The 12,537-nt window shown below is 49.0% G+C and overlaps 1 protein-coding gene across 1 annotated transcript in view; it reads right to left on the reverse strand.

Annotated features, from left to right (window-relative positions):
- Window positions 1-1,063: 1,063 nt before the first annotated feature.
- The window catches only part of SCRN1 (secernin 1), a 61,011-nt gene continuing 49,537 nt past the window's right edge, over window positions 1,064-12,537 (reverse strand). Inside the window, exons 7-8 of the mRNA XM_044246304.1 lie at window positions 7,155-7,335; window positions 1,064-5,052 (exon numbers count right to left, since the gene is read on the reverse strand). Of these exons, the coding sequence (XP_044102239.1) occupies window positions 4,894-5,052; window positions 7,155-7,335 (340 nt within the window). The 3' untranslated portion in view covers window positions 1,064-4,893. The remainder of the gene's footprint in view (window positions 5,053-7,154; window positions 7,336-12,537) is intronic.

Below are 12,537 nucleotides of genomic sequence, written 5' to 3' on the forward strand. Positions count from 1 at the left end.
GGGCGGTCGTCTTCTCTGACCTTGACATCAGTCAGTTGTACCAAGGACAAAGTCCTATCTTCATGAACAAGATACTCAGTTGCCTTTTGCCTGTCACGGTGGAGACCGAATCATGGAAGCAGTGTGGCATTTCTAGGTCATGGGAGTGGGAACAGCTAGCCTTTCTCGTCAGTGAAGTTAGTTAGTAGCAGAGCGTGGCTTTCATATAAACATGCTTGGTATAGATGGCACCGATGTTCTGGCAATCGGGACTTCCGTTTCTAGTGTGGTTTCTGTTTGTGGTATCAGATGCGTGACATAAATTCACCATCATGACCACGCTGAGTATTGTTATGCACCTTCACATGATTGTGCAGCCAAGCTCCAGAATTCTTTCACCAGCTTGCAAAGCTAAAACTCCACTGCCTTGACAACAACTCCTCATTCCCCATTCTCCCAGCCCCTGGTAACCACCATTCCACTTTCAGGGGTTCTAGGAGCTTAACTACTCTTGGGACCTCATGGAAGTGGGATCAGACAATATTTGCCTTCTGGATCCTGGCTTATTTCCCTCAGAATAACATCAATGGACACTTGGGTTGTTTCCACCTTTTGGCTATTGAGAATCATGTTGCTATGAACAGGGGCGTACAAACATCTCTGAGGCCTTGCTTTCGGTTCTTTTGGGCATCTACTCAGAAGCAGAACTTCTGGGCTACATGCTAATTCTATCTTTTCAACTTTTGTGAGGCACAGCCATACCGTTTTCCATATCAGCCGCATCATTTTCCACTCCCACCAACACTGTACAAGGGCTCCAATGTCTCCACAGCCTGGCCGACACTGGTTATTTTCTGCTTTTTTGATAGTAACCATCCCGATGGGTGTGAAGTGGTCTCTCACTGTGCTTTGGTATTTATTTTTAAGAGTGACTTATCCACAGAATGGTACACCACGTTGGAAATGCTGAGCTGACTGGGTTTTCTGAAGATGCCAGTCAGAAAAATATATTCCCCTTCGTACATTTTCTATTTTGTGACTGATGTCCACATTTATTCATGAAACACAAGGACATTCATTTGAGTGTTTTTTGTTTTCTCTTTTATTGTATGCTTGATGTATTCAGAGACAATTCCAAGGGCAAGCACTGGAAAGGGAAGTTATCTGGTTCATAGGTGTTTGTACAAAAGGCTGTTAAGACTACATGGTCAGTTCCCACTGCAGGAAACACAAAGATTTTTCTTTTTTTATTATTCCCTGCCAATAGCATTTTCCAGCTCACACATTTAACTTCTCACAACATGATTGCAAACATGTACCTATTCATTCCCATGAGAAATCTGCATGTGACATTTCGGAATGTTTGAAGTCAGTCTGATAAAGCACACTTGACACAAGCCATAGGAGGAGAGCTGGGACTTGGGACAGTGCAGGATGAAATGTCACCGCCACGGGGATGCACAGGGTGGTGCTGGGATAGCATGTGCTTGTGACCCGCCACTCCTCCCCCCCATACAAGGATAGTCATGGGGGGGGGGGTCTCTCCTCCCTCCTTCTTCCGTGTGCTTCCTTCCTACAGCTGAGAGCTCAGCTGAAGACCTCCCTTACAAATGACCTGACTGTTCTTTAGCTGCGAATGCAGTTCGTGGTTTCCTAACGGGCACATTGGTCCCACCTGGTTTCCCTGCTGGGCCAGCCAGGGCAGTTTAACACCTGTACCAATGCGGGATGATGTAAGTTAGGGAGCGAAGTGGTTTGCCTGGTTGGCAATTATTTTTTATTCCTAATGATTCACCCAATAGTGAAGGAACTTCACTGCTAATATCTAATATGCATATACCTGCTCTGTTAGCTTGTAAGAAAGACTCTTCTTAATGGTAACACTGTGTCTTATGTTACTGGGCACTAAGGAATCACCGTAATTTCAAGTACATCCTTATTCTACCTAGAATTCCAAACCAGCCTCCCAAGAATTAAGAGTACTATTCTGCTTTGCTAATTTACTTTAATGTAGCCTCTTTCCCCCCAAGGGGATAAGGGGTGTCTTCATCTATGGTAAATCCCATCTACTAGACAAGACGAAATAGCTTATGTTTGGTTATGGGGCATGGGAATAGGGGAAAAATTCCATCGTGGCCATGTCTTCTTTCTGCACAAAGCATGCACAGCTCCCCCATCCAAGTCTTAATGGATACACAAATGGTATTTCAGGAAGCTATTTACACACCGACCTTTAAACATTGCTTTCATAGTTCATCTTGCATATTCATTTCCCCACACTGCCTTTAGAAAAGCAATCCCTGGTCAAGAAATCATCCACGTAGTGATAAGCATTTTTCAAAAGCAGAGTCTGTTAGGAGCATTTAAAAAGAAACATCTCACCAACAACCCGCCCAAAATTCAACAACATATTTGAAGCAGTTGACCTAAGTAGATAAAAGTCACAAAAAGTGAGTCCAGGTACATCAGCAGACTCCTTACTCTCTCGTTTTTCCCCACAACCCCCAAGGCACAAAGATTCATCCACTGCTATTACTGGGGGGTTTGACTGTACACAGATCCGGTCAGCGCCAGAGGGAAGCATCCCAGCCCCATTTAACTTCTGCCAAGCTATGCCATGGCGGGCTGCCACGCCCCCTGGTGGTAAGACAGGAGCATCACAATTGTGACATACAGTGTTCACCAAGACAATTTTCATTTTGGGTTGGCCCTTCTTTGAGATGCTGGCCAAATGTTCCCGAACAGAAGTAGCCATTGTATTTCCCACTTCACAGCGGCTAGGGAACAGCACAGGCTGGATGGGTTATCCATGACCTTTGCTTAGCCCATAATAAGGGAAGCAGTCTCACTAGACTTCTTTTGGTAAAACCCTGAATCACAGTGGGTATCTCTGTTCTGATCAAGTGTTTCTATAACAGGTGGAGGTGAAACCATGTGGTGAAATTTTACGGTGGCTCTTCTTAAATAGCCACTAAGCAGGGGGACTTAGGAGAGGCAAGGTACCTCTGTCACCCTTCCTCCTCCGCCAAGCCTCACCCTCCCCTGCCTTAGCATCCGTAAACAGATGCACTGAGGGTGGCCGCTCCCTCTAAGAGGAGGCCCTGCATTCATCGACAGGGAAAGCCCTGGATGAGATTCAGCTACCACAAGCCACCATGAATGGCTGTGTTAACTCTCTCAGCCAAAAATCCTCCCCACCTCCTACCACTCATTGTTTACGATTTTACAACCAGAATTCACAAAACTGCTGGACCAAAATCTCGTGGCACTCTGACACCCACACTCTTCAAGGGAAGTTGGTAGCCTAAGATGTGTTCTGGTAAGACCCGTGGCCCTCTGTGCCCACATCTGTGTGTGGGACCACGTCCCTTCCAGCCCACACAGCCTACCATGCACCGTGGTCAGCGCAGAGTCACTAACCCTAGGTCACTTTGAAGAGTACAAACACTCTCAGTATTTCCACTTGCCAGTTCCTACCAGTGACGAAGTGTGAATGGGCCCCACTGGCATGGGGGAGGCCGGAGTAAAGGAACTGCTGTCCTTCCACTAGTGGCTACACCTGCTTCCCCATCTATCCATCATCTCTGCCCCCCAAGCATCTCACAGCGCTCAAGAGTATCGATGGCCAGAGCGAAGTCCCCCCCACCCCGCACCTGCCCACTTCAGCTACCTTCCAAGAGCAGCTGCAAGGACTAGCGGGAAGGGCCAGAGAGAGCCAGCTGCATCCTACATGGCTTTGTGGGCTAGAGCGAGCTGGGCAGGAAGGCTGGGGGTTGGATCGCTACCCTGCGGCGAAATGCTTCTGCAACCATCTGTCACCTCCTTGCCCTCTGTCTTCCCAATGTGGAGCCCATCTGGTCCTCCTCACACTCTCTTCTTCTATGCTCTGGTGGTAAGTCCAATCCTCCGCGTGAATGCGACGATGGAAACAAATCAGTTTAATTCAAGTCTCTGCGGAGATAATGTCATCGCTGCTCAGATTCCAGCTACTTTAGCTGAAATCTAGACAGTCAAGAGTTTCTCCTTTTCTTTCCCCCACCAGCTGGGGAAATCCACAGCTTTGTGGGGTGGAACTATGCCCTGGGGCCACTGAATTAATCCTGAAGTAGATGGCCATCCTCGGGCCCGAAATCACTGCACCCAAAGCCACATCCAAGGGGTGGGCATGCCGCTGGGCAGGGAGAGCCACGTGGTGATGCGGGGATATGCCACCATGCGGCTGCCTCGGAGTCTCTCCCGTGGGCACTCCTGACTCCACTAACCAGCTGTCCCGCACACACGGGCTGTCTGCAGATGGCCCGCACACAAGCATGCTGTAGAGACTCTAGTACAATCCCGGGAATCAGGATGAGCTGGGACCACAGAAGGGCTCCCTTTGTTCCTCGCCAGTGGTTTGGTCCCTCAGCAGACACATGTGGGGACACTCTGCATGACAGGCATTCACTCATGTGACGGGAAGCCCGGAAGCTACTCCCTCAAGCACACACAGAAGAGCCCTGTGCCTTCTGTCAACCTGGAAGAAATCAGTACTGGAAGGAAGAATAAGACTTCAAAAGATTTTGCTTTTCCCGCACACTTAAGCGCTGTGCAGCCCCCTCCCGAGGCCCGATGAACCCTCGTCCTCTATGAGAAGGCTCACGGGTCCACTGTCACTGAGAGGCAACGAGAGCGGCTGGAAGCACACGAGTAGTGATTCAGTCGGGCGACAGGCAGATGGAGATGCGTTACATTGCAAAAGAAGGGAAGCTACGTGGTAGGAGAAGGGGTCACTGCTGAGCTTCGGGCGGAACACAAGAGTGTGACTTTAACACATCTGAACTTTCTCATTTTACTCACACAGGAGAGTGGTTTGTTTTGCTGGTAATTTAGTAAGGTGGGAACGTTTAAATAAGAAGGGGAAAGGGAATGCTTACTTCACTTAAAGAACTTAATCTCCGTGTCAACACAGTCATAGAAAAGATCCCCCACTTCGGTGGGGTCCAGGGGGTCAGAGCCGGTCAGGATTTCTTCCATGGCCTCCAGGCCTTGCTTCTCTAGTTCCAGCATGGTCTTTCTCAGCTGGCGACCTTGCTCCTGAGGAAGGATGGAAATAGCGCAGGTCACTACAGCAGACAAGAAAGCCTCCCAGAGGCCCCCCAACCCCGTTCAATCTGTTTCCCCACAACTGCTACAGGGACCATTCTAGAATGCCAGGTCGGTTATGGTACTTCTCCCCTTGGCATCCTTAACTCCTTGCTGCTTTCAGGACAAAATCCAGGCTCTCAGGAGACACTCAGGAAAGGCCTTTTGTAACATACATAGCTCTCTCTTGCCTCCCCTCCTACCATGGGCCCCATGCCTCCCTTCCCTTCAGCCAGACTGAATTAACTATGTTCTTCCAACCCATGACACTCCACTCTGCTCTTCCTCAGCACTTGGTCAACTTGTACCCATCTCCAGGCCTCTCTGAACCTTTCCTCTGGGCTCTCTGTCAATGCCTTTACTCAGTCATGGCTGTTCTTTTCCTGTCTTGTTAGGTCTGTCAACTTGCCTGCATGCCCCATTAGCCCACGATCTCCTGGGAGTGAGAACTGAGCTCATCACTATGCCCCACTGCCTGGGACACAGTAGACATTCCCAAGAGTCGTTTGTAGAATGAATAAATGGATCAGCGAACAAACATGTTCCACACATCCCAACTTACTTTCATTCTGAGGTGGGGAGATCTCTTCTTCCGCTCACTCATGGCAGATGACCATGAGAAGCTTTCATGGGCCCAATTTGTCCCAGAATGGAGAAGCTGCCATCACCACCCATCCACCACTTCCTAATAAGGCTTTGACACAAACCAGTGGTCATTTCTCCATGTCAAAGCCCACCCAACCTCATCGGTCTCAACTCTTTGACATTTTGCACAGACTAGCTCAAACACACAGCCCTTTCTCCCTCTGCCTTCCAGTTGCCAAACATTCACAAAACCATGCACCAAGTGGCATTTTTATTCGGGGCTTGCTGTCCTCCCTAGAAAACATGCACAGTCGGGAAGCGAGGTGGACCACCCTGAGCAAAGCCCAGCGCAGCGAGGTGGCCGCGCTCATGCTTCCAGGGACACGTTCGTCAGGGAAGGCAGATGTGAAAACACCGTGACTTTGACACGTCCAAATGGTTGTTTCTGTGGCATGGAAAAGCAAATTCTAGGAGTAGCAAGGCTGCCCTTCTCTGAGATTCTTTCTGGATTCCCCTGGATTTACTGTTGATGTTGCCCTTCTTTCTATGCTTTTCACAGTCTGCCAAGCTAGGAAGGAGAAAATAAGCTCCCCCAGTCCACACAAAGGCAGGTACCCATTTGTCTACAAGGTGTCCCTTTCTTCAGGACAATCTGGACCTGTTCTAAGTTGTTAAATACATGTGTGGGAGGCCAGTGGGCATTTAACGACCATGTTCCTTCCCCTCCCCTTCAGCAAAACAGGGGCTTGGGAGTTATACGTGATCTGTCACGAATGGCTGCCGTGGGCAAATACAGTGTGTGTCTTGGTTGAATTGATGTCTTGTGACTTCATTTACCAAAGCTTAGGCCAAGATGGGTGTGGGAAGCTGCACAAGAAGAACTTTTTTTAAAAACTTGGAATTTGGGAATCTTTTTTTTAAAACTTTTTAAAATTATAGTAAAATATACATAACCTAAAATTTTCTGTTTTAGCCATGTTTAAGTGTACAAGGTCAGTGGCATAAGGACATTCGCACTGTTGAACACCCATGACCACCATCCATTTCCAGAAGTTTTTCAGAGTTACCTTTTTTTTCTAAACAACATATGACTGTACCTTTAAGTAAAGTTTTGCCATCTTGTACAACTCTGTACCCCCAAAAGTATAGAAAGATTTTTAGACAGCAAAAAAGCAGTTATCCCTACTAGAACCACATATTTCTGTTATTCCTAGGTAAACAGTAAATGAAAGAGGGATATTCCAAGCCCACTGAGTTCTGGAACAACATCAGAAGTAAAGGCTTTGTTTCATTTGGATTCAAGAGACTGGCTGGAAAAATTAACAGCAGCCTTCTAGGAAGGGCCTTGGGTACCTGGATTTCTGAAAGAAGGCAAGCTGGTGAGGAGGAAAGGGATGAGTTCCATAACTGCTCCCCTGCCTCCCCTTTTGCAGACCACGCCCCTTCCACAGGCTTGGCGCCAGGCTCACCTGGTCACTTTCGATGACAGCACGTGCCCACTCGTGGGCCTTGTACAGCTCATGCCGGCGGTCTGGCTTCTCCAGGAACCGAGGCTCCTTTTTGGCAGGGTCATTGTCCCCAAAACAAGGAGACTGTGCTTTGGGGACAAGTTTCACATCATCAACAAAGATGAAAGGCTTGAATATGGACCTGGAGAGAAAGGAGAGATGCTTCAGCCAAACTGAGCTTGAGGCTTGAGGACACCAGACTGTCCTTCCGCTCAGCAAACACTGCCTGAGCCAGCTCGTGGTGGGTGGTGGGTGGTGGGTGGGTGCCAAGACAGAGACACCACTGCATATTTTAGTAAATATTTTAGTAAAACTGTCATTTACCAGCTGCAAAATTCTCCTATTAACAAAAAGGAGACATCAAAACAGACTTGCTTTGTTCTGGGAAAACCATTTGAGAGGCACCTTTTAGTTATGTAAAGCAAGGCAAACAGACACATAGTGTCCAGAGGAAAGGGTGCCATGGGCCATCTACTGGCATTGGGAGAGGTCTGCCTTTCTCTGTCGGGAGCCACGCTGGCGGAACAAGAACAAGATGGCGCATGTGCTTTTGAGGAACTAGATGTGATTGGCTGACAGCTTATGTAAGAGGTGCATGAACACTGCGTGACCCTTAGGTGGTGGAAGGGAATGATCACGCGCGCGCTGCATGTAAGGGCTGCTCATTGGCTGTTGCAAACTGTATATATATGTGTGAACTTCCTGTGAGAGGAGGCTATGAAGAGAGCGCAATAAAGAAGCTTGCCACCCTGTGTGTCCCCGGGTCGTTCTTGATGGCGAGAGCAACATTTCTCTACCACAGCTTGCTGAAAGTGGCCTCCTGGAAAGGAAGGGTCTGAGAACCCATCTCTCTCTTATTTTTTTAAGGTAACCTATTGGCAGATGACACAAAGGTTCCCAGAGTCCCTGGACACACTACAGAGAAACAGAAGCCCAGTTGTGTGAAAGAGGAGCCCTGGGTATAGGAAGTGACTAATGCAAGAACTCCTTCAGCTCTCTGCCACGATGGTGCACCTTAAGGAAAACGGCTGTGTGGGTGAGCACACGCACGTGCATGCACATGTATCTGTGCATACCTGAGCACATGTACACACACACACACATACACCCCAAAAGAGCCACGTTTCTAAAACACTACATCCTGGGATCCCAAGCCAACAGGGAGTGTGGAGAGCACATGTGAGTGTAACACAGGGAGAGAGCCTTCTTCTCCTCTCTCTGCACCCAGAGAAAACAGCGCTGAATGACGGCAGTGCTCCTGGACCCCAAGGGTGGCTTGCATGTAGCCACGCATGGGGCAGCACCTGGAATAACAAGAAGACAGAGAAGACTACACCCAGACTCCCACGCGTACTGATCAGATTTGGGTTCTTTTCTCTCCTCTCAGATGGTGCCCCTCAGCCATTCCATGCCTCAGGTGGGGGAGCAGTGAGCTGGGACATTGACCCCTGGGCCCTGAGGTGGCCACAGCAGCCTTGCCAGTGTGCCCCACAAACATTTCCAGGTGTGTCATGATAAGAAAAGAACCGGAAACAATGCCCTTGGCTACCCAAATTGTGTCCTTAGATGGGAGGCATCAACAGCACCGTACAGCCCCAGCCCCCTCCTGCTGAATCAGAACCTGCATGCGAAGAAGGCACCCAGGGGACTCCTGACACACCAGGTCTGAGGTGCCCAGCTAGGTTTCTCCAGCTGTTCGAAAGCAGAACATTCCTGAAGGGAGAATGTTCCTCAGAAAGCTCTCATAAGCCAAAACGGCATAAGGCGAAGAAGCAATTACCATTTTGTAAAAGCAAAAATCCTCTTGGGATTTCTTGTGTGTAGTGAAAACACGTACCATACTAACGTCCATCTTTCATAAAAGTGAAGTGGGATAAAGTGAACTTGCGGATAGTGGGGAAAATCTGTAATGAGAACTGACCTCTTAGATTGGTTCCCTGAGGTTATCAAGGGAAGGAGGCTCAGGAGAGGAAAAAAGAGCCAGAAGTCACTCTGCAAGACTGGGCTCCAGCTAAGCTAATGTGAGAATTAAAAGCAGTGAGACCTTCATGCTCCCAGCTGGTAGAGTGGATGGTGCTGAGTAGGGATGGGTGCCAGGCACCTTGCTCTCTGCAGGGGATGCGAACATTTACAGGCAACTACACCCATCCTCAGCCCCTTCTCCTGGAAGCACACGGTATGTGGGCCGGCCTACTTCCACTGGGCCAAGGCTGCCCCAGGACCCACCCTGCCCAGGACGCAGCGGGGCTACCCTGCACAGAGGGCTGGCAAACCGCCAATGGGCACCTCCTCCAGCCTCTTGAATGTACATGGGTCCGACCCTCCTACCCACAGAAGGCAAGCACCCCACCCTTCAGGGCTAAGAGCAAGCGGGGCTCCTGAAAAGTCAGTGTGCAGCACACTGTCCTCCAACAGACGTTCAGCTGCAGCCTCCTGGGTGGGCAGGGTCTCGTCTGTATGGGAGGCGGGGTCTGGGCTCCCGCCACACAGTCCGAAGCCTGTGCAGTGCACATCGGCTCAGCCACAGGGTCACTGGCCAGAAAGGGTCAGAGCTGTGACCTCCAAGGGCTAACGCTGGGCGATGGGGCTGGCCCCAGGCCTGGCCTCTGGCAAGGCTTGACTTGACTCTGAATTTCAAGGCCACTCTGGCACAGTGACCCCGTGGATGAGATTGGATAAAAATTACGGCTGATGACAGATGGAAATAGTACTAATATTTATTTAAGTCAGAATGTTGGAATTATAACTCAGGCTTGAATATTTGTGGCTAGGTATCCAAAAAAAGCAGAATGTGGATAACTCAGTGGTCCCCAAACCTTCTGCTTTCTCGCCAAGCCTCAGAGAAAATCACACTAAACTTCCAAATAGGTGAGGAGTATCTCTGGCACTTTCCCACACTTCAAGCTCAAATGGTAGCTTCTCAAATGCCACCTGATCAAATCTATGTTTATTATTGGCCCAGAAAGTAAAGAACTTGACCAAGGTCACATGTCCAGCCAGTGGCAAAGCTGAAACTGTCCCTGGGGTCATAAGGCACCACCCCTCCCAGGCCACCCGGACAGGGCAGGGCACACTTTGTCACACTTTGTAGCTCTCCCAAGGTGTCCCAGGGATGGCTCTGATGTGGGACACAGCTGAGGGGGATCCAGAAAGCCAGTTCTGCTCTGTCCTTGGTTTCAGAGAAGCCATCAATCCCAGAATTTGCCCTGGTCGCTCAGCCCCTCCATGGGGCGCTGTGACAGGAACACAAGCTAATAGGACCAGAAGGGGAAAGTGCTTCCAGTAGCAAAAGGCAGCCCAGCAGCTGGTCAATGAGGAGGTTTAAAGCTGGCTGAGCTACTGTGAGAGACAATCCAGCCTCAGGAGAGACAATGAAGCAAAGGAAGCCATGAGCAGCACAAAAGAAACCAGTCACCACAACCATCAGCTCTCCCTGAGACAAATCTCAGGTCTGATGACAAGAAGCACAGCACAGCTTCCACGGTCTGGCTCAGAGGTCTGCAGAATGTTAGCCTTGGGGACACTTGGAGCCACAGCCAAGAAACACGCTCCCCTAGAGGAATCTTTGCCATATCTGTCCTTTCTGTCTTCCAAAACCTCATGATTGATGCACTGAACCAGTGTAAAAAAAAAAAAAAATGTTTCCTTTCATTTGTTTTCTCATTTGGAAGGAAAACAAAATTACCATGAAATCCCCTACCATTTTATAGTGTATCATAATTCTCAAAGTGCTTGCCTTCCATTCTCCTGCTACTCCTATTTATCCATTCACTTATCAGGAAATTCATGTTGAGTGATGACTGAGCAGCAGATACCTGTTCTAGGTGCTCGGGATACAGCATTGAATAAGGCAGGACAAAAATTCCCATCCCATTTTACAGATGAGAAGACTGAGGCTCCTAGCAGCTAAGTGCTTGGTCCAAAGGCACATTCTAAATAAGTGGCAGATGGAGAACTAAATTCAGATGTCCGAAGCAGAGGTCAGTTTTTCCCCACTACTTCTCAATATTACAGCCTTCTATTGGTTTTTTATACACATTGTCAGAAAAATGACACCCTTTTTGTGCTTTGGGATTTGGAATTTTATTATCAGCGGCCAGCTAGCACTTCTGACCTCAACCACGGCTCTGTCCTCACTGAAGGTGCAGGAAGTCCCTTAGTGACTAAGCCAGGCTTACCCAGGGCCCCGGAGTCCCCAGCAGATCCGCTGAGGGGAGTCTGGAACAGAGTGGGGGAGCAGCACAGGCTTCTGCTCAGATGAATCTATTAAACTTTCAAGCAAGTTCAGAAGAACCCAGAATAGCCAGTTTTCTCTCAATTGCAGGTGTCCCTCTGCATAGGTCACTCTGGCATTTTACTGTGAGTCACTTTAATCACACAGTCACAGCCACATCTGGCTGAGAGCAGAACCTATCAGTGAGGAACCTTTCTATTTAGAGGGAAGAGAACTAGTACTTTTGGAGCATGGGACAAGCTTCGGGCTGGATCCAGACGCTCTGGAAGGTTCTGAAGTCAAAATTGTAGGGTAGGAGAGAGGAGAGAGATGGTGCTGGACAGATTCAGGATGAAATGGGATGGGAGGTTTGCTATTGTACATGGGGCCCTCAGCTCTGTGGGCGTCTGTGCCCCGCACGGGACCAGAGCTGTACTTACAGAGGCTGGGGTGTCCATGGCTCACGGTGTTATCTCCACCAACAAAGAAGTGCCACTCGTTGCTACATTTGAATTAACCAGATGAGACCAGATGAGTCTCAGTTAATCCAATTTAGCCTCTCAAGCTTGGCACGCTGGGAGAAGAGGAGAAAATGTGCGTGCACGTACACACACACCCCAGGTCCCTTGCATCTCCCCAGCTCTTTGCCATTAGCTAAACAAGGTCAAAACCCTATTTTCCTAGAAATTCTCTATTCTCTGTTTCCTAGGTTTAAGTGCACAGCCTGATACAATTAGAGAAATGGATTGGGAAAGAGCCTTCTAATATTTAAAATGGAACATTTTTCAAGGTCCTCTCCCTCTTGGTTTATCCATCCTATACATTGAGTATTTGTGGGCTTTCTCAGAGGTGGGGGCCTCTTGGTGATGTGCCAGTAGGACAGCTTCATCGGAAACACATAAGCCCTGACTCATGAGGTCTGCCAGTTTCTGCGGTGTGACCCACGGCAAGTTCCCAGTGTGATGTCACTGAACACAGGGGATGGCAAGAGAGGCACATAATCAGCTCTCGCCGGCTGCAGCACCCTGCGGGACTCCGAAGGTCACAGTCTCAAAGTGCTAAGGGACTTCTCTACTCTTTCCTTCTCCCAATTCTTCATGTCGCTGAAGTTTTGGCAAGTGTTGGCTTCCG

The sequence above is a fragment of the Neovison vison genome, chromosome 4 (genome assembly GCF_020171115.1).
Source record: "Neovison vison isolate M4711 chromosome 4, ASM_NN_V1, whole genome shotgun sequence".
NCBI lineage: Eukaryota > Metazoa > Chordata > Mammalia > Carnivora > Mustelidae > Neogale > Neogale vison.